General features: G+C 47.2%; 3 protein-coding genes across 3 annotated transcripts in view; 1 reads left to right on the top strand and 2 right to left on the bottom strand.

The window, feature by feature from the left end:
* Positions 1–5,729: 5,729 nt before the first annotated feature.
* LOC117230074 (ubiquitin carboxyl-terminal hydrolase 3) lies at positions 5,730–14,878 on the bottom strand. The gene is made up of 6 exons (XM_033487202.2): positions 14,269–14,878; positions 9,899–10,046; positions 8,779–9,571; positions 7,873–8,115; positions 7,596–7,789; positions 5,730–7,305 (listed from the first exon to the last, which is right to left on the bottom strand). The coding sequence occupies exons 1-6, from the start codon at positions 14,357–14,359 to the stop codon at positions 7,143–7,145; spliced, it is 1,632 nt and encodes a 543-aa protein (XP_033343093.1). The 5' UTR covers positions 14,360–14,878; the 3' UTR covers positions 5,730–7,142.
* A 1,787-nt stretch (positions 14,879–16,665) lies between these two features.
* Positions 16,666–17,735, bottom strand: RpS17 (ribosomal protein S17). Its single transcript, XM_033487081.2, has 3 exons — positions 17,582–17,735; positions 17,131–17,282; positions 16,666–16,983 (listed from the first exon to the last, which is right to left on the bottom strand). Exons 1-3 carry the CDS (start codon positions 17,582–17,584, stop codon positions 16,743–16,745), a joined length of 396 nt encoding a protein of 131 aa, XP_033342972.1. The 5' UTR covers positions 17,585–17,735; the 3' UTR covers positions 16,666–16,742.
* A 617-nt stretch (positions 17,736–18,352) lies between these two features.
* Positions 18,353–22,195, top strand: part of LOC143259608 (uncharacterized) — a 73,750-nt gene continuing 69,907 nt past the window's right edge. Inside the window, exon 1 of the mRNA XM_076522673.1 lies at positions 18,353–19,210. The gene's annotated coding sequence lies outside the window, so the exon portion shown is untranslated. The remainder of the gene's footprint in view (positions 19,211–22,195) is intronic.

Here is a 22,195-nt window from a genome sequence, read left to right on the forward strand (position 1 = left end):
GAAAATTTAGTTTGAAAATGTAGTGAGAGAATGACATTTACTATAATTACATTTAGTTGCAACTTTTCCAGATGTAATATTATATTTATTTTTTGTATAACGTAATAATGTATGAAATATCTATAATTAGTACGTATACTTTGAGCGTAATTTCAAATGATGTATAGAGCTGATCTGCTAATCTCTCCCATGCGTCTGAAAAACCAAACTAAAGGAGTGCATATTTGCATGTATAGTAAAATTACATATACAGACATATACAGACGCATACTGCCGATGAGCGAATAGGTATCCGACATAACCACAATCCAAGCCTGCATCTAGGTTTAGGTTAGGTTTATTAAAGTGATAGGGAAATCATTTTTCCCTTTCACTCTGTTATCCGTACATGGTTGACAGACCTGCCATTCTTACATATGCTTTCGTATTATATCACATTACATTATTAATTCATGTATTTTACGACTAGACGCTCTTATAAATTTCTCTGTACGACATAGTAACAAAATCTAAGCTAGTATGATTTAGTTTTTGGAGTTCACAATCTGTTAGGAATCCGTATTATAACGCAAGCTTGCATCTACTTCCGATTCCACGTTGACAGTCCTTCTACTTAGGTGCCATCTTATTAGCACCAGCATAACTAAACTTGTCAAATTGTTTGCTCTGTATTATCGATATCATGAATTTGACATTTAACCCTTAGCGGACGAGAGGCGACTCTCGGTCGCCACGGCGTTTAGCGCGGCAGGACGAATGACGAGTGAGAGGCGACAATCGGTGTTTATGTTAGATATTTCCAAAGATCGCCTCGTCCTGCTACCTGACTCGGCCGAAAATCCAACAATGGCATAAAACTGCTTGGATTCCATGACTTCGGCATCATCAATTTTTACCTTACTTTCCAAGACTTATGTTACCAAATATCTGCATAGTTCTCATGAAGTCTGACATTTGTGCACTGCAATGAACCTCTACCGAATGACACCATTAATAGCAAAAAAAACGCTGATTTAAGGTAGTTAAGTGTCATTCCGTAAACCATGTCCTCTACCTTTATCTCCTCGCTAGGGAGTCTAGCCCCTCGATTATGGTAAAATTAGGGAATGAAAAAATAGACATTTTTTGTCACGGATAGCAGTAACTTTTTCTAAATTATTTACTACGTGCTGATAGATTTATCTCTGAGTTTGAGCATTTTGCCACTATGTCTTGTGGCGCTATTTTCATGTTTTAAGCAGCAGATGATCCTTGCCGGATTTTGCGTTGCTTTTTATCGCCAGAGAGGTGAGAATCATTCGGCATGCATTTATAATCATATTATTTATCTTTATCCATAATGAAGAGCAAATCACTTCAACACAGAAGACGAAACCAAGCTTCTATGAATTTATTTCAAGTTTCCGACAGTCTCCAGAAGATGTCTGTTCTGATTATTAAATTATCATTTTTGTTCCCACCTCCAGGACCATTATTCATTATCCAATTTTTTCTATATATCCCGTTTGATAAATTTTTGAAAATATAATAAACTCACATTTGAATATTATCTCGCATTTTATAAAAGTTTCTACGTTTATCTTGAAACCACCGCATCCTCGTTGCTCTTCATATGTTTCCTTTCAACGTGAACACAAAGCAATCCGATCGTTCAGCTAACCTCCCAATCAGCACCATTGAATGAAAAATCGGTAGGCAATTTCCCATGGGCCCGATATGTTAAACACCAACATCAGAAGCCTGGATAACACAGAACCAGAAGCCTCGAGCACGCTACCCTGTCTCTCTGGTATGAACCTAAGTATCCGATCTCCCTTCTCGATCGCTCTCATTTCCATTTGTTCTTTATCTTTCCCCGAACACCGCCGGCAATCACAAACGGCGAACGATCGAGAGCACTAAGCGAATCTTAGGATCTAACGTGCAACTTTAAACAATTAACGAATAAACAGTGGACGTAACCCTGATGGTGCAGATCGCTGGCTCAACCAGGAGGAAGAAGAAAAGCCCGAGAAAAGCAGCAGCAGCAGCAGCTCCGGAGGCAGTTCAGCGTCGGACTTGAAGAGGCGTCTTCAGGATCTGCCGTCCCGGAACGCGCCGGTTTCCCTGGCGAGTCGGGCGATCAACACCAGCAGACGACTTTCCCGGAAACGAGACCTCTATTTCTACAACGCGACGAATCGGATCGAGGAGAACGACGAGAGAGAGGAGCAGGAGTTCCTGCAGGCGAGAAGAAGCGTGGAGTCGAGGAACAGCGCCGCCAGGACTCGGAGAAGAGCGAAATTCCGTGCCGAGGCTATGCACACCGAAATAATCGACAACGAAGCACCTCCTGCTACTGAAGCTCCCGCGACAGAGTCCCAGCAACCCATTCCGCTGTCCAGAACGCCTTCTACGCTCAGTCCCCACGCCAATCAGCTCCACGCTATCAACGACTCGTCGAGGTCGCAGACAAGTCCCTCGTTGCTTCGAGTTTTCTCGAAGACAGGTTCACTGTGCAGCAGTCCGCCGTCGAAATTCGGCGGGTACAGACCCAACGCGGGTGTAATACTGTACAATCTCAGCTCAAGCAGCGAACAAGGCTCCGACTACGAGAACCTGACCGATAGGATCGGTTTCCCGGCGAGAATCGAGTCGGGATCCGCTTCTGATAGCAGAGCGGTCTCGGCTTCTCAGAAAGTACTGAGTAATTTAGACGAACTTGGGATCGTCACTCCTATTTCGAGGATGAGTTTGGATCAGTTGAGTCCTTCCGCGAAATATGAGGATCACGGTCCCTTTTATAGAGCCAGGGGGACGGCAAAAAGCGATTGTTGCGCCATGCAAAGTAGCGTTGTTGGGATCAGTGATCAACAACTGTTTCTGTCCGCTAGAGAGAACACTCGTTATCAAATGCAGATCGTGGAGCCTCTGTTTGGTGTCTCTTGTGATACTTTTGCAGAAAACGCTCCTGGAGAAGCCCCCAGCTACGACGGACGGGATCGTTACGTGGAAGAATCGGTACAAAGTCGTCAGATGGTTTCATCATCGAAGGAACGTCTTGGTAAACTATCGCCCCCGAATCTCGTCGTCAACGCAGACCAGAAATCCCCTTCTGAAGGTCTTCCTTCCGACGAAGACAGCGCACAATCCCTAGAACATCAAATGAAGAAGGCACCGTCCAAGTGTTTCCTGGATCCGAGCGAAATCAAACCTACCAGGATTCCTCTCTCAACCTCTAGGCTCCACGACAGAACGGAGAAGATGTTCTCTCCTCGGTTCAGAGCTTGTTCCAGCGAAGGTCGCAGCGCGACGTCGTCCTTGCAAGAATTTTTCAACGACGAATTGAGGAGGAGAGAAATTGCTCCGACCAGAGTGTCCGTCAAGAGTCAGGACTCTCAGCAGGAGTATGTCAACGTTCCTTCTCTCGCTCTGAACTCGCAGGAGATGACTTCCTCCGCGTCTTCGCAGAGCAAGACTCCGGGGAAACACTTAAACGCGAACGATTTGATCGATGCCCTGTCGACCGTGTCTTTGTTACAGAAGGAAAACACTTACAGGTTGCCTTGCGGTGCGAGCTCTAGAAAAATCGAAGCAGGAGTCGACGGAGGAACATCGGCGAAGTTCGATGAGAACTCTGAAAGGTGTACGTCGTCTAGGTCCGACAGTGCGATGTCGAATCCGCCTAAGTTGGCGGTACAAGTTGGTTTGAACCATGCTTCGATCGAGTCGGACAGGCAATCGTACGTGCAGAGCTTTGCGACATCGGATTCTGAGAGTCTCGAGAGCAATCGACCTCTTTATTCCGACCAAATGTCTTCTGTGATCAATTTTGAGAATGCAGCCAATAAAACAAGCAGCAGATCACTAAAAGGAATAGGCTTGGAAAAGGACGTTGGCTCGACAGTGGTTAAAAATTATTCAGGAGATAATGGTGAAGCGAGAAACTATGAAGCCTCGGGTTCGCCGAAGAGGTTCAGTTCCTTTTTCCAAGTTCGCATGGATGAACCACTAAAATCGAAACCTCTCGCTGTCGGCGAAGACCTTGGCGAGGACAGTGAGGATTCAGAGACACCTCGCAGCGAAGACAAACGAGTGAACAGGTACGTAACTCCGGACTGCTACGAGACTGCTGAATCTCCGTCGAGAGAACCCGAAGACTCGGACACTTTTTCGACAAAGATGGAGGTCATCGATGCCACGTTGGCCGTGAGCTACCGGGAGAACTATTTGCACTCCCCCTACGAGGGTGAAGTCTACGAGCAGCTTGCCGAGAGGACCAAACTCAATCAGGTGGGAGACGGTCAGGATGTCGAAGATCCTATTAAATTCGAGTCTCCGGATTCCTCGGAAGACGAAGACCAAGAGGACAAGGTGATCGAGAACAGGGCGCGCGTCTCTCTGGAGCAGATGGCGGCCGAGCAGTTCCGGAAAACCATCTTCGGAGAGCAAGCCAGGGCGATCCAGTCCGACACCGCGTCGTATTTCACCGAGAAGTTCTACGATTCTTCTTCGTTTGTACAATCCGCGTCGACGTCGAAGCTGGCCTGCTCTCACGACTCCTCGAGGTTCCGGAGGAAGAGTCAGGATCGATTTCCCTTCACAATGTCGGAGAAATCGAGCGTCGCGTCCCAGAAGCATCCCGGACGACTCGAGAGCGTGAACGATGAGTTGAAATCGATGGAAAAGACCTACAAGCTGGAATTACATCCGAGTATTATGAGGTTAGCCGGCGAGGGTTTCGAGGACACGCCCGCGCAGATCATTGATTATGTTTCGTTCAATGAAGAACGACAGCCTCGATCAGGAATGAGGAGACTCATGAAGAAGTTCTCGGCGAGGTGGAAGAGATCGATGAAACCGGACGAATCGTTCGATGCTAAGACAACGGACGTTCTCTACGAGAATCGAGAGTACCAAGGAGACTCTGCGGTTGATAGCTGTTCGGAATCTTCTTTGCTGAAGGATCTGAAGATGTGCAGTCCTCGCAGCAACCTGATCGCGACCAAAGAATCTCCCGACGAGCAATCCTCGGTTGTCGCCGAGGAGAAGACTCTCGTCAGGAACGAAAGCTCCAGAGACACGTTAGCCGGTGCCACATCGAGCAGACGGCATGATCGCGGCAATCTGTGGGTTCAGGAGATCAAGAGACCCGAAACTAATCACAGAGACGAGATCAAGATCACGGAAACGCCGAAGAAGAGCGACGACAGGTCGAAGAAGGATCCTTATTCCGTGTTCTTCGTGAAAAGCAGTCAGCAGACGCCAGACACGTCTGCCAGGGGGGTTCTTCCGGAAGAAGAGTCGAAAGGCGGACTCTCTTCGGGGAAGAAGAACAAGGTGAAGTTCCGAGGCAGCGCTTTGGCTGTGATGCCTAAAAAATCTGACGAGAGTGTCGTCAAGGAGCCGATTAACAGAAGAATCTTCGGGAATCGGGAGCGGGAGGCTGACACTGGCTGTCTGTGTTTGCGATTTTACCGGATGATCATTCCTAGGTATCGATCGTGGAGGTGGAAGTCCTCTCGGTCGCCGTCGGCCAAGCAGAGGCCTAGATTTTCGCCGGGGAAAAGGAAGGGATGATGATTTTATTGAATTTTCTGTACATAATTAACAGTATCGAGCACAGAGTTTTTGCTGTACATTTGTAGAATTATAAAAGTTGTTCAGAGCATTCTGTTAAGGGACCGGGTTACTATGATAGATCACAGATCGTCGGGCGCACATACATGTTCGCTACGAATAAAGATCGCTTCATCGTTCATGTTCTTTATTTATACGTCGTTCGTACATATCTCATTTATTCTCAGTAATAGTGTTGCACGCTTACTTCCATCATGTTTCTCTCTGTACTCTATCTTTCTCTCTCTCTCGCTCTCTTTCTCACCTTCCACTTTTATTCGTCATACGAGCATCGTGCGAGTCTTTTGCCGAAGAATGCGCGTTTATCGAGTGTGTTTATCGCCTTAATAAAACGTTTCTCCGCTACGCTTTTTTTTAACTTATCATCGTTATTATCGTTTACCATTATAGAAAAAATAAGTCTTTAAATAATCACATAAGAGTCGTCGAGCATTCGAGAACCGTATGGGAACGGGGGTGGGTAAGGGGAAATATCGTGGGATAGGGGAACGGGGCGGAAAATGAGAGAACGTGGTTTTTTTTTTCTCCTGTGTACACATACATGCATGTACAACGTGGTACTTCGACGCGACATACACACGTAAAATGATCCGCGTACACTTTTTTTCGTGGTGTTCCATCTCTTACTTTCCTCTTAAGTATCCGAGGATAATGAAGGATAACGCGTGTGTTTCAGTTTTTCTGTTTCTTCCTTTCTTCGCTTGTTTTTCCTTCTCGTTTTGCGATAGAATCAATCAATCTCTCTCTTTCTCTCTCTCTCTCTCTCTTTCTTCCTTCGAAACAACGATGCGCACTAAGCCTAGAAAAAATCTATCTACCGAGAAGACCAGTCGTTTTCGCGTTAAAACTAGACGAGGTTACGCGTGATTCCGGTACGCGGCCCGGCGGCGAGGAGGTTTTAATCGATTCGATGAAAGGAGGTGGACAACGGCCACCGGCGAAAAGGAGCACAAAGAAAATCCAACGCTAAAGGCAACGCGTTTCCGCGATCCGCCTCTAGTCAATCTTCTTTCCCTCGGTTTCTAAAAAAGGAAAGGGAGCCGTGAGAGGCCCTCGTCTCATGCCCCTACATGATCATGGGAAGGGCCATTCCGCTGACGGCCGTTCTCTGAGAGACTTCACCTCTCGAATTCGCCGAGAAAACGAGCTAGCAGGCCAAGCGATATTCCGAATTTCAGGTCGCCGAGGACTATAATCAGCTATTTCGCTTCGAACGACGATACAGATAAGATATCGAGTGTCAGGCTCGCGCATCGTACCGTGTGGCAAGCTGTTCTACGATGTCGAGCATGTTAGTTACTTAATAGAGGCAGAAACGCGGCCAGGAGACCTCTCCGTTCCTCTTTTAGAAACCCGAACGCAGTGCGAAGGGCTTTGCCACCCTTCCGTTTTGGCCGTTTACATTATGCACCATTCAGATTTATAGTCAAATTCGGTTAGTTTTTGTTCGATCGCTCATCGTCGTCGTCGTCGTCATCGTCGAAGCTCGTGTCGTCAGGACGGGACTGACTGGGGATACGGCGTCACAAAGGGGGTGGAATGGAGAACTCTTTCCGCACGTAGAACAAAATGTACGGTTTGCACTTAGCGACTGCGTCCGTGGTCGCTGGTCGCACCGAGCTGTCGTTAAAGTGAAACCATTGTCCGTCGTGAACAGCAAAGGCAGTGTAGTGTCCAGTTCCAGCGCTGAAAAAGAATGCAACAAATATTGAAACTCGAACTTCTTTAAAGCTAGTAGCCGGGTGAAATCTATCAATCCTTGTCTCAGTAACCAGTAAATAGTTATTGATACAAACATTCATACGAATCACACGGATTCTTTATCGGAAAAGGGTTGGTCCGCGTTCTAATCAAATGTCGCACATTTTTACTATCAACCTAGGCGAAGATAACGGTTTACTTTATTCCATATAGGAACGAAGCAGACAATAGTGCTTTGTCCAATTAGAACTCGGCCTAAGTGTAGAAAGACGTACCCCGAACCGTGATGCACGATAACGGCAGCCAGGTCGTACAGGTGGCTATTCGAGCCGCCTAACTTCGTTCCAGTGACGCCTCGTACCGTGAACGCCGACATGTCGAGCGACTTCATGGGGAAGTCCACTTGCGTATCCACCTTCGACCGATAAGAATTGCACCACCTAAATCTTTTAATGTGAAGGCACAACACCTGAAACCAAGTGTCGCCGTCAGCCAAGAAATTCGCGTAATCGATTCTTTGTGGAGTCCTTATCGAACATCGACGATGCTAACATTAGGCAGCCTGTGTATCCAGAACCTCTTGGTGGACCTTTGCTTCCCCATGCAATTGTCGCAGAAGTAGAGCTCGCTGTCCGCCAGCTCCTCGACTTTGAAGAATCTCGTCAGACTGTACGTTAGACTGCAGACCTCTTCCTGTTCTTTCGTCCGCCGTTGCAGTCTGTCCGGTATGTCCAGCGACAGATCCTGGAACGGCTCGTGCGTCTTGGAATCTGTTCGGCAGTTCATGCAATGGACCTGCGCGAGGAAACGCGATCCATAATTCGTCCGCGCTTCTCCCAAGAAGAAAATGAATAAAATGACTTTCCAACAGTACGAACATTTGGAACAAGACACTTCTCCTATCGTTCCGCGTCAGAGCGACGAAACGCAACCGCCGGTACGAGCCAATCCAAGTGGTCATCGATTATCCTAATATTCGCAGGACTAGTTGTATATCTTGGGAAGTTCGATTTGCAACATTTCGGCACGTCGATATCTCGCGCGTAAACAGACCGGGAATTATCTAGCAAGTTTCTTGCTAAGCTGGTCAACTGTTAGCTTGTGTAATAAGTCTGTTTGCGTTTTCTTGCAAGAAAATATAGTACCGTGCCGTCGAACAGACTTATTATACAATTTCAGTCTAATCTACTTTGTCTTAAAATAGACACTTCTAGCTTTGAACTATCGCTTCGAATTCGCGTGATTTTCCTTGACTTTTCCGAAGTATCGCAGATCCGCAAGCGGATATATTACACGATCTAATAAAATTCAGCAGAACCGAAGTTTCCAAGACACGGGCCAAGTTCTGCGGCTTTGAAACAGCTCGGTGACCATGTTCTATGCGATTCAACGTGGAGTGGCTCGTAGGAACATCGTCACCCGCACCGCCAAGTGTCCCGGAAATTGACGGCGACTTACCACGCTAAGGAGTGTGCCCCCAAAGACTGCTGTGACAATGCTCTGCTTGCCCCTGAGACCCAGAGGCTCGTGTCCCAGTCTGGGCAGCAGCTGCAGGAGCTCCGTGTGCAGTCTGTCGAGCATGTAGGTGAGAAATTCGTGCGCGTCCTGCTGCTGGTAGCCGCGAAATCTCGGCACGACCTTCCAGATCACCAGGAAAAGACATTCCGGGGATATTGCTTGGCCGTTCGAACCGCCCAAGTTCAAGCCGAGCAGAACTTTCCTGAGCTCCTCGGCCAGGAGGGCGTCGCTCATGCTCAGCTCTTTCGCTCTTCCAGGAGTAACGATTCGCCCCCTGTGCGTCGGCGACTCGTCGAACGGTATGCCCTCGAGACACGGCATCTGCGTCAGATACTCGCAGAAGTGGCTGATGTTGTTGAACGACTGGAGCACGACGTTCATGAAACAGGTATTGCCGAGATTCCTCAGGCCGACGACCTTCTTCTCTTTGGTAATTTTGGAGCTTCTACGCTTGGTCGCCGGCCGATTATCCCCGCTTGTCCCATCCAGGGAGTGTAGCCTCTTCCTCGCCGTTCTCGGCCGCAGGTTCCTCACGACCACTTCCGCTTTCCACAGAGCGTCCGCGTCGTTGTCGTTGTCGCTGTTCTCCCGTCTCGACGACGGTGTCGTCGACGGCGACGTGTTCCAGTTCTCGTCGTTCTCCTTGTGCTCGTCCTTGCGGAACGTGATGCGACGGATCTTCTCGATCTGGCCGTTCGTCGTGTCGTTCACGACGTACTCGTCGCACATGTAACTGTAAAAAGCAAATGCTTAGGATTTCGAGAAAATTGTCGGCGACCGATCAAATTATCTACCGATCTACTATGATCTTTAACACTGAACCTACCGTGCCGTGGTCAAAATGGCCGGTTTCGTATCCTTAAATTTGAAATTGCTGAAATTGCGATGACTCTTTCAGTGAAAATGATCGAATAAATTTGTTAATCCAAGTTGTTGATCCAAGCTCGACATCGTTACGGAGAAATACAGAGATCGGGCACTTCTGGTGCTCGGTAGGTTCGGTGTTAAAGGAAAAGATAGCACTTCAAGAGCATCGATTGAGGCACGATTGGAAACTTACCAGAATACTGCCAGGTTCTCACAGTCTATGCAAACGCAATGCTGAGTATCTTGTTCATGATGCTGCAACGCGTGGCCCGACACGTAGCGTCCGCAATGCACCGCGCCGCAGTAGAGACACAGCCAAGTACTCTTCTCGGTTCCACATACTGTCAACAACAATGAAATGATTAGCGATACCGCAAAGGTGAATAATAACACGGGGCCGGGAAATTTCTGACGACGCCAACGAGAATGTTAAACATTGGAAGAACATTATGGTGGTTCGAACTAAACAAGTATTCGGGCGGCTCAATTAACGAAACAGGATCATGATGAAATTGAATCGAGGCGAAGAATCCGAGGGAATCGCTTCGAGACTGTTCGACGCCATATTGTCAGCGACGTTAGATTCGTGTACCTAGCCCTTAAAAGTTGCAAATAAAGGATCGAACTACTTACACAGCCAAATATCAAATCGAGTTCATATTTTGCCTCGTGAATGGTACACCTAAACGCGCGTATTTGACGATTTTCTGCCATAATGTTTGGGTTTAAACGGTGGCTAACAGCAACCTCGGAAGTTCAGCCCTAAATTTTTCGCGAAGCAATTTCATAAAGTTGCAATAGTAAAAGCATCGGTGCTGAAAAAACGATTCTTCACGTAGGACAAAAGTAGAAATCGACTTAAACGTCACCCTCGTCTCTAGGGGCACTCGTGCTGGTCATTTGAGTCATTCGAGACATTCGGGCCTTAACAAATTCACGTATCTCTAGAATCGGCAGCTTGAAAGAATAAAATACGCCGTAAAGATTCCTTTATCAATAGGAAGCAACTGCTTCGTCTCTATATTCGGATGCTGTATTCACCTCGATGCTCGGCGATCGCTAAATATCACGAGTACCACGACGGTGTGCACCATCTTTTTGAGTCGTGCCCGCTTACGTAATTCTCGGGAGAGCGCGTAAAACCAGGGTGAATGGATGGAAGGCTGTTCGACACACCCCCTTCGCAGTCGATCGATCGCGAAATGTCTCGCAATTCTATCGGGTTCGAGATTTTGCATGCTCGTTCCTTTATTTCGGCCGGGGTCGCAGGGAGAGGCGATCTCGTATTCCGAAACCAAGAATTTGTGGATCATGGCACGACACAATTGATCGTGTCCCCGGCTAATTGAACAATTAAGCGGGCATCGTTCAGAAGCGAATTTCCCGGCACGGTTTACCGTTCCGGCAATACGCAGGAGCTGGCCGCGCTGCAAGGGAATCGCGAGATTCGCCGAAGGGAAAATAGCGTGGCTGCATAAAAATTGAAACGACGTCGCGGTTCGAATCCAGCGTAATCCGATCTGTCGAGCGGAGCTCGTTCCCGAGGAGGGTACACGCGTTTATTTCGCAATCGCGCCGCTGTGAAACGGCGCGGTTTCGAATTCGACACCCCGGTGGGATATTCGCGGAGGCGAGAAATTCGGCAGCGATCGATCCTCGATCGCTCTAAAACGGTCCGCGGTCGTGCGAAATATTTTTCCGCGGCCGATGTATTCTTGGAAGATCGTGGCTGTACAGCGGCACAGCGCGATGCAGGTACGAACACGGGGTCTCGAATTTCACGTTCGCCGGAAGATGGATATCGGCGATCGAAGCTACCGAAACGAGATCGAGGCGGACCGTTCGCGTCCGTCTCGCAGTGGCCGATAAAACGATTCGCGTCGCCACACCTACTGTGCGCTTTCGCGCGGAAGAAATTTTCGTACGTAGCTCCGCGCATCGAGCTGGATGCAGCAGGGATGCCGACCCGAGCCGACCCGACACGACCCGCGTCGCGTCGCGTCGCGCCGCGTCATGTCACGGGCCGGCACATGAAGCAGCGGTGTTTCCAGAGCCGATGTGAAACAGGATGGAAGAAAAATTCGTTAAGGCAGCGGTGGCACCCGTATATATCGGGGCATCCGATTAGCAACGACGCTGTTATCGATTTTGCTACGTCGTACCCGAACCAGCTTGCAGCGCAGGAAAAGAGGCAGAAGAAGTGGGGAGGGAGGGAGGGAGGTAGGGAGGGAGGGAGGAAGGGAAGGGAGGGAGGAAGGGAAGGGAAGGGAAGGGAAGGTGTGGAGCATGGGGTTCTTTCATAGCCCACAAGGGACGATTTTTCTCCTGCGCGCGGTTCGTGCGACCGCCTGCGGTAATTCTTGCCCGGTGCGGTGCGGAGCGGAGCGTGGCTCGCGAGACCATAGGGGATATTTAAATTGATCTCGCAGCCTGGAGCCGCGTCGCGCGAGTCGCCGGGCGTGAATCTCGCGAGGGAGGCGGGTCCGATGGCCGAAATTCGAGCGTGACCGACGATGCGTCGGTCGTCCGGTGACCGACGACAGGAGAAAAATCTTCCGTCTGACTCATCGTCCACGCTTCGGAAATGCGGACTCTCTCCGCGACTATCCGTCTGCTTCCCCACCCGAAACCCTTTTCTCTTTTCTCCCCTCGCCGGAATACGTCGGATTAGAGGGAGGCCGGGAGAGAGAGAGAGAGAGGGAGAGAAAGATAGACGGGACGGACACGTTTCGCGAAACGCGTTTAGGGCCGACGCGCTCGTACGTTCTCGACGGGACGACGAAAGGCACTCCGGCGGCCGGCGGTTTCTTATTTACGTAACGCACCGCGGCCTCTTCTGGGAACTTGTTACGATTAAACGACGGCTCCGCGAGAGAGTCCGCAGCAGTCTGTCGCGAAACCCGTTCGAGAGAGCCGCGTCGATTGTAAAACGCTTCTCTTCCTGCCGGCTACGCTGGCCTCCGCAACGAGGGACAGAGAAAAGAGACGAGCCGGTGGTCACGAAGCCGGAGCGGAGAACGATTGGAAAACGCGTGCGAGAGTCCGGCGGGTATCCAGGGTCGGGGGGAGGGGGGCCTCTTTCAAAGGGAGCAATAAAAGTATTGCGCATATTTCGGGTAAATATAGTACTAGAGGCCGTGCAAAGAGAAAGGACAAAGAGACGAACGGTCTTTCGCTCTCTCTCTCTCTCTCTCTTTCTCTCTCTTTCTCTTTCCGTGGAAGAGGAGGAGAAATCAACAGCAGCAGCAGTAGCGTCGGGAATAAGGGAAAAACTGCCTACACGAGGCTGCGGTGTGGCATTCTCTCATTGATTTTTCAAACGCGTCTGGCGGCCCCCGATGCTTCTCGAGAAATCTCGAGGCGGTGTCTCGCTCGCGGAGCCGGAAGCGGCGCAATAAAATCGAGAAAAGCGGCCGGGCGGTGGGGCGGAGGAAAAGGACGGAATAACACGACCGGGCAGAGCCGCGGAGAGCACGTTTATCTGGCGAGTTCTAATGACAGATCTCGGGGCCAGCTGATTAGTGCTGTCTGGTATTGATTTTCCAATGACGGCCGCGCCGCATACTGAGAACTCCCAGCAGGACGATGCACACGCGCACCGTCCGCGCGACGCTCTTGTTCGGTCCGTTGAGCGCGAGAGAGAAAGAGAGAACACCCATGAACGGAGCGTGCACACAAACACCGACTTATATCGCGCCAGGGAGATATACGAATGCGTCAAGGAGTGTACTTTTCACATCCACACACACGCACGCACGCGCGCACACACACAGGGCCGCGGCTGTGACCACGCGCGCGCGACGCTCCTATCTTTCTCTCTCTCTCTCTCTCGTTTCATCTCTCTCTTTCTCCGGTGGTATCACACACAGCGTACTTATATACCGCCGTGGGACACGTATATATCGTGGCACGACGAGTTCGATCCGCGATACATGCAAACGGGTACGTATGGGTTGCGCGTCCGAGTCCGAGGTACCGTCGACGGAGCGTGGTGTCTATCGAGCAGCGTCGACGGGAAAGGGGGAAAAATGGTAGAGCATGCAGAGAGGAGAACATAGGCTACCGATTACGGTCGTTTCGGAGCACGATTCTTTCCGCGACGGGAAATAGGAATGGTTTTCTGCTCCGTCTTGTCGGGTACGACGCCTCAAGGCCGCGAGAGGAACGGCCGGGGCCTCGGTCACGAGAGGCAAGGGAGAAAGAGGAAGGGAACCAAGCGAGACGGAGAAAAATGAGAGAGAGAGAGAGAAGGGGGAGGGGGGAGGGAGAGTAGAGGAATAAAAGAACGCAGGAGAGAAAAGAAAGTACGGTAAAAGAAACCCGGAGAGAGACAATAGGTTGGCGAAAGGGAGGATCGTGAGATCGTACGGGTACGCTGTACCCTCGGAGAAAAAAATGATGCGTATGTCGCTGGATCTGTCGTTTCGGAACGGAAGAGAAAGAAACGCGGAGAGTGCCTCGGCCCACGGGTACGACAACACACGCCTCTCTTTCTCTCTCTCTCTCGCTCTCTTCGTAGGAGGAAGGATAGAGGGGTCTGGGTGCTTTTATGTCGGGCCATACCTGCACAGACGAACGGTAGATCCTTCGTGCAGCTTGCTTCTACGTCGTTACTGCCGAATTGGACGCTTTGAGCAAGATGTGGACACTCCATGTTTCCCTAGGCACGAATCCACGGGGCCCTCGTGGCCCCTTCGTCGGCGAGTGCCTGCGTATATGTACGTGCCTGCGTTTACAACGTGTTCTTTCTTTCTCTCTCTCTCTCTCTTGTCTATCCTTTCCCTCCCACCCTCCCGCGATTCTCACGTTCTCTCGCGGCCCGACGAGAGCCAAAGGAGAGCAGTAGCTGGCGGAGGACAGGGTGGGAATGATAGAGAAAACGTGTCCGGGGTACGCTTCGGCGCCCCGCGATGTCCGTCACATAGCGCGTGGAATAAGGGCACCAGCGCGTACCAGTCCCTTTAACAGAACAAAAAAAAAGAAGAAAGGACCCAACTGTTCACGATGCGCAACCACGATGGACTGAGGAAAACTGAGCAGACCGAAAACGAGCAGCGGAGCGCCCGACTGGCCCCGACTACCGACCGAACGCAACCGAGCTGCGTCGGGCTCGGTTCTGCGGTGGTCGGGCTACCTCCAGAGTCACAGACCACGAATAGTCGACTGACTCGCCGGTCGTACAGTCTCTCCTCCCTGCGCCCAGAGAGTTCCGATCATTCGCAGGCGTGCGACCGTGGCTAGGCTATTCCCTCCGCGACGTCGCGTTTCAAGACCTCTACGCCGTCGCGTTCTTCAACCCCGCTATTCTCGTTGCGCAGCCTCCAATGCGCAGGCCTCTCCGGAGAGAGGGAAATGCTGGGGGGTGAGACGGAACCACCAATGCAAACGAGCGCTCATGCGAAGCGCGTAGTACACTCGCTGCGAAAACTTCCAGTTATTTGCGAAATCAAACCCATGAAATATATGCGTGCTACATCGAAGGGTTTGGAACAATGATGTCTCGATATAACGACAATAAGTATAAAGAGTAATTCAACGTTGTAAATGCAAAGTGTAAAATACACTCGTCGTTGTACTAGCTGTCCACTGCACTTCTATTGTTCCAGGCTTGCATAATAGGAGTGTAGTGGCCGCCTATTATGAAATGAAGCGTGTTCCAACTGGTATCGTTCAACGCCAACCTACGATATTAGAAAATATTGTTGTGTAACAAATAAGATGCAGTGAAACTTAACTGAAAATACGTTCGCAATGTACTGTTTGTCAGTGAAATAGGTTCTAAGCTCCAGTTTGAGGAGGTTTAAGAATCATAAGAGCATTAAAACGTAATCGGGTCAGATCAGCCTTTAGAAGATTTCGGGATGTTTAAATCGGATGGAAAATAAGAAACTGTCTATAGATAATTTTAGACATGAAATAACGTTGGTATATAACTGTATATAAAAATGATAAATAATGAAATGCGAGTCTCTCTCACTAAGTGTGTACGGCAAACGACGAACATATCGTTAATTTTCTCATTTTTCTGGCACAATTCGGAGAATTCCTTTCGGATAATTATCTGCAATACTGTTTTGAACAGAAGGCTGTGTGCGACTTATATGTTACGAAAATTTTGCGAGCGTCTGTACGTACTCTCCCACTTGCGGGACGTGTTTGTCTATGAGGGCAGCACTGTCGCAACACCGAGTTGTCGGCCTATCAGAGCGGAGAGAAACTTTCTTCCGCCCTCTCCGTCATCGCGTTGTGTCACCAAAATTTCGCGACGTCGCAATGAGAACTCTGTATTCTCTCTCTTTCTCCCTTCATCGAACCTCGCCACCTACTGTTCAGGTTGGGCTAGGCTCTCTAGCCTTGGATCATGCTAGGTCGCGCAGCCTCTGAACGAGTTAGCCAGGTCCGGCCCATTCGTGTGGGTGCCGAAGGAGGGCGACGCGTTTTCACCGATAATGCACACACGGAGGAATGAAACGTTGCTTCTATTGCAAAACCTATTCCACAAGATATTTTCGATATTCGATACGCTAGGGAAGCGTGGGTAAATTTGATAGCGCAGGGAGTTATCGCGTTGCTTGAATATTCTCTGAAAAATGAATTGGATTGTTTTGTAGTACGCGTCATTTTTACTAAAAATGAATCATTAATAAATCTATTAATATTCATCATGAAATTTTGTACGTAAGCAAAGTTTTTTAAATTGCATTGTGTACGATGGAAAGAAAGTCAATTTTTCTGTTCAATTAAAATGGCCGACTTTCACGCATGCGTACGTTGACATAAACTTGTCATTAATTTTTCATGACACTCTCGAATAATTTAAAACATTACGAACTATGGTTCGTGTTATTCAGAAATCCAATTTCAATTTAAAACAGTTTCTAACGAATTTAGTTGATACTTATAAAGCTAACGTTACATACTGCGGACTTATATAATTATAAAGAACTAAAAAAAAGAAGATTACTATTTTAGAATGTCAGCTTGCATTTTTATTAAAAAGTGCAACACTAACAAACTTATTTATTATAAAGAAAAAATTAAGAACGTCTGCTATATGGTGGTAATTGAGATTGCGTAAGTTGGAGTCCTGGAATATTGTTGAATCCTAGCATCTGTAACATTTCCTTAGTCTCTGGATCGACCTCGATGATGTCGTGTTCCAGGGCAGAGACCTCAGGAACGTAGTTATCTCTGCGTTCCCTCTCTTCTTCTTGCAGTTTGATGGAAATACCACGCACTTGACTGTGTCTCAAACGTTTCATTAAATGCGTAACAAATCTGTTTAACAAAAAATAGTACAAAGTCTTAGATTTTTACACTCACGACAAATTGTTTCTCATTATTTTGTTATACTGTCAGGTATAGTGAAATCGTAAATCAGCTCAAGAAGTAACATCATAAACTAAAATGTAAAAATATATTTACCCAGCGATTTTGTTACGGAGAGATTTGCTAGGAATAATAGCAATTTCTTCACATATCCTCTTGTTGGTGTGGAAGTCCATAGTCAATCGAGTGTAATATTTCTCGATGATGAGTTTGGCGGCCTTTTTGACCGTCTTAGTCCTGACGCGACTCTACAAACATAAATCTCATTTTATATTTACAAATCATGCTTCCAAATTCAACTTATCTTTCGCTCGATGTCGATATACACAAAAAAAGAAACGAAGAAATACTGGCAACACTTGCACATAACCTAAACTTTAAAAACTACGTTCAACAAATATGTTAAAACAGATTTAAGCGAACAATATTTCGATTATGTTATTCAATGTGCATATTAATACGTTGCAAAGTGATTCGTTTACACATTTAAAGAAAGATTGCTATGATTTTTACTGATTAAAATTAGAAAATATCAAAACGTACGTACCATGTTGGCTATTGTATCGGAAAAGACAAACCAAAATGGAAGAGAGATACTACCGCTGCACGACTATCAACACTCGCGGCAAAGCAGAGAATTACACTCTGCTCTGCTAAAGCCATCTATATCTGTTCGTCAATTACCATCAGAAGTTTAATTCCTTACAAATTTTACATGAAAAATAAGATTATAATCATAATGCAGCAGCTCAGGACCGCAACATCATTTTAAATTAACATTTATTTAATAAAACGCTGCCATTAAAAATTATTCAAAATCTAGTGCTGATAATGCAGACAAATACTAAATATTTGCACAAACGCAAACAAGGTGTAGGAATAAATCAATCATCGAATATATCTCTTTAGCTGATTTGACAAATTTCTTTTAATTTGTTACATTTTAACGATCATCCACTTAATTCTTGGCCATCACTTCTTCAAAATTGTTCTCATTGTCAGCTATACTTCGTTTGTGTTTAGACGAATTGTAATTCCATGTTCGTTCCGCAACGTAGAGGGCGCAAGAAACCAACTGATTTTCACGAAAGTCGGTACTTCGGTCCAAGCGACACAAAATCCAACGTAATAATTAACATATTTACCTACCACACTTTATCTCTAATACAATTAATCACAGACTAAATGGCATACGAGACTATAAAGATCTGAAGATCATAAGGACCTCAAGATCATGAGCGTGTCAATGTTTCGAAACGGCGTTAACAATAAGATTGGCCAGTGGCCGCAAGGTGTCAGCACTGACCCGAAAGGGATCCGCAAGCAGTACGAAACGTCAGTGTGTCAAAACATGTCGCACGCTGCGTTGTCTCTTGACGGAAGCAGTCGAATCGCGTGTTATTCCCATCATCCGCAAGTGACATTCGGTGTGCACGTGGACGAGAATAGTTCCGAAGCTGTGTCGTCGTTCAGCTCGAACGTGAAGCCCCTGGAACCGCAGAAAATCGAGAACGCCAGGTGACAGGGTAGAGAGCAGTCCGCTGAGCGATAGTGGGGGTTGGTCGTTCGATGGTGGCAGCACCGTCGGATGAATCGGTGAAAGGAGAAGCGCTAGCCTGTGCGAGAAGGACGCGCGTGCGACCAGGTGGGGCGAGCAGAGTGAGATGACGCGGCGCCACGAGTCCACTGATTGGACGAAGACGGACAATTCGTTCAAGCGTACTCGGTGCTCGTCCGCGCGCGAGAGAGAACACGCGTTGGCTGGAAGAGGAAGGGACTACAGCGAGAAGGAGGGCAGACTCGCGAGGGAGAGGCGACGAGTTTGTTTATCGCCTTGGTGAACGGCGAGAGCAGTCAGTGCGGTGCTACACTTGGCCCGTAGTGGTTTGGACGATCGGTGATAGTTCGGTCCGTCGGTTTCGGTTCTCTTCTGACAATTTACCACGGGGATACTTGCTCAGTGCGCGGGTGTCTTGTTTCTATCGGTCGCGTGTCATCGTCCGGTACGGTCCGCTCCGCCTGGGGACCCTCGTGACGGAAGAAAATGCCGCGAACCACTGCCAAAACATAGTTCGTTCCGTGTCTCGCGTGCCAAAGTCGTTGACATTCGTGTCGCGCGCCGGAAAATAGCTGGAATTTCACCGACAGCCCAGCGACATCGTGATACATCGAGCAGGTAAATGAGAACACGTCCGATACTTTCCCCTCCAGAGTTTCAATTCGAACGCGAAAAAAGAAACCATTACTCCGTAGAGATCGTCTCTCCTAATCGCCGGACAAATCTATCAGTTTTCCATTCGAACGGTCCGCGACGATTTGTTGTCGTTTCGATGTCGGAGAGCTCGAGACCGATCGCTCTCGCTATTCCGCGCGGCCTTTGTTTCTGTCAGCTGACATCGCGTCCTCGTGTGCCTTCTAGTGACTTTCTCCTCGTGAAACTTCTCTCTCGCGGCTTGGATCTCGTGTCGTGGCGGAGAGTTTCTTACGTCCCGAGGCCCGGTTTCGTCGGGGCCGTTGAACGCGTGTTTCGACGGGGAACGGTTAGGGTTGCCAGTTGCGTATGTATACTCATCTTTTCGAGGTACGCCACCTTATTTGCTCTGTGCCTCTCTGTTGTTCGTCTTCGTCTCTTTGCGTTTCGATAAAGAAATTTTGGTGTGCAGCGTGGCTGGGCGTCGGGTAACGGACCCACGAGGTTCCTTGACCTTTCGCGGACGCGGATCCTCCAAAACATTTCGAAGGTTTCCTTTGGGCAAAATTATGTAGATCGTGTATCGATGATCAAATATAGGCAAAGATCGTTTTGTTGTGCAGAGAAACTTAGCGTTCACAACTTCAGGCGCATAGTTCCGGTGTCGATGTTTCGATATTTGTTATGAAACGATTGGCACTGGAAGTACCGAGAAGTGTACTCTGAAGACGTTACATACATTTAAAGATATCGTTGTATTATTTTCCATTTGTTAGGATCGCTAATAAAACGAATACATTTTTTTTTACGATTTTAGCTTGCTAAATTTCTATTACTATAAGATCCTCGATCTATGGTATCGAAAATTACTAAGATAAAGTTTTACCTTTGACGCTCTAGATTCACGGAATCCGCAAAGACCAATATATGTGTTAATTGCGGCAAATATTACAATAGCACTCGTTAAAAATCAGAATAAATCTGTTATTGTTACTTTTATAGATTAATATAAAACAGCGGATTTTAGTGCTCTGTAAATCTAGCGATAACTTATCTTTCTCTTGATTCTTGTAAAAATTACAAGAATATATATATTTCACCAGTGAAGTTTTGCTTTGTTTCCCACCTTGTCACTCTTGACAAATACGATTTGCTCATCAATTTTTAAATTAAGTTGCTGTTATCGACACCATTTCTTCCTCTTACTTTTTGCGTCCACGTGTCAGAGCTATCCGATTTTAGTTGTTTTCCCCGTTCCTAGATTTTAAATCATTAGTGCCTTTGTACGTTTGTGTCTGTAGGTGTTGTATATCTAGTTGTATAAGTAATAAACGGCATTAATTAATAATTAATTTAATTTGTAGCATTTAATGTACTAGTTGTATGTGATATACTGTGGATTTTTATGCGCACTAAAAATTGTCTACATCAATTTTCAGATACTATACGTACTATAGTATAGTATATATACTATACTATACTATAATTAACGTCTGTTAATTTCTTTCTCGAGTCATTTTAACAAGTTCAAAACAATACAACAATGTTTTCGAGTGCTTTAAATACTATGACAGTTTTGCTTTTGATCTACTCATTTTGGTCAGAAAAACATCAAATTCGCGGTCTATAGCGATAATATTTTAAAGTATCAGCGCATTCCTTCCCATCTTGAGATCTGCACCTTAAATCCTCTACATATAAATAACACCAGTTTAAACATACAAATAGTACAATACAAACTGGAAGAAATAAAATATTTCACAATATCCAGAAAAACATTTTTCTCCTTAACACTAAAACTACCCTGTCGGTCAAAATGACCGATTTCCCCTTTTTTATTTAAAAATTATTAACCCTTATCGGACGTATGTCACGCCCCACGTGACATTATGTCCGATAAGGGTTAAAATTATGTAGACTCTCCCATATAGAAAACGATTGAATAAACTGTCCAATTCAAACACACACTACAATAATTCTTAAAAAGCAGTACACGATGGTCATTTTTAAAACTCGACAGGTTATTATTGTCAAGTAAGATATGACGTTCAAGTCCATATTTTGTTCTCATAATGCAATACTGTAAAAATTACAATAGTTTAGTCATTCGAAAAATAACAGTGTTCAGTACACGATCGCATTTTCACGTCTGCATTTTAACAATCTCAACTCTGTTCTTGTAAATCTATCTACCTCTCGACTTCTGTCTATGTAAGAGCAATTTAACACCGGAACGACGGTGTCCGAATCCATCCGATTTCGTCCCGTAGCTACGAACGTTCTAATGTTCCAGTTTACAGTTCGAGTCGCCCCATCATGATCTTACACGTAGAAGTAGATCCAAAAATACGTGAACATTTATCAGGGTTTGAGCGAACTTAGCCGTGATCGTCTAGCGATTAAAATTATCAACTGTTCCCATCGCATTCAACGCAACGTATGATTTTCCGCAACTTAACTTTCCGCAGTTTCGCTTTTCGAAGCCACTCGGAACGGTGGAGAGGATGGTTTCCGTGCGTATTGTCCTTGATCCGCTAGAATCTGGTAGCGTAGCGTGTCGTTGTTGGCGAATTTCTCGGTTAGCCGGAGGTGCGTGCGGGGTCGTTGATCGGCGTGTTCTTTCACTTTCATCGAAAACACATCGCGCTGACCGCGATCTCGCGGGCGAATCGTACGCGAACACGTTGCTCAACGCGGTGAAAAAGCCTGTGAAAGCAACGAATCGCATTTCACGCGCACGATCCGATCGCCGCGCCGCGAAAAATCATCGATAAGCGTGAATCGTATTCGCCGAACAGACTCGAAGAAATCTCGTGTCCCAGCCGACGCGCTTTAACACGTTGAATGCCACGCCGGTTTTACAGAAATTGTAGGTCCACGCGCTTACATAGTACACTCAATACCCGCACACGAGATCACCATGACTTTCGTCGGCAAATATTTTTCCTAGGCGACGACATTGCTTCGGAT

Source organism: Megalopta genalis, chromosome 6 (assembly GCF_051020955.1).
Source record: "Megalopta genalis isolate 19385.01 chromosome 6, iyMegGena1_principal, whole genome shotgun sequence".
In the NCBI taxonomy this organism is placed as follows: domain Eukaryota; kingdom Metazoa; phylum Arthropoda; class Insecta; order Hymenoptera; family Halictidae; genus Megalopta; species Megalopta genalis.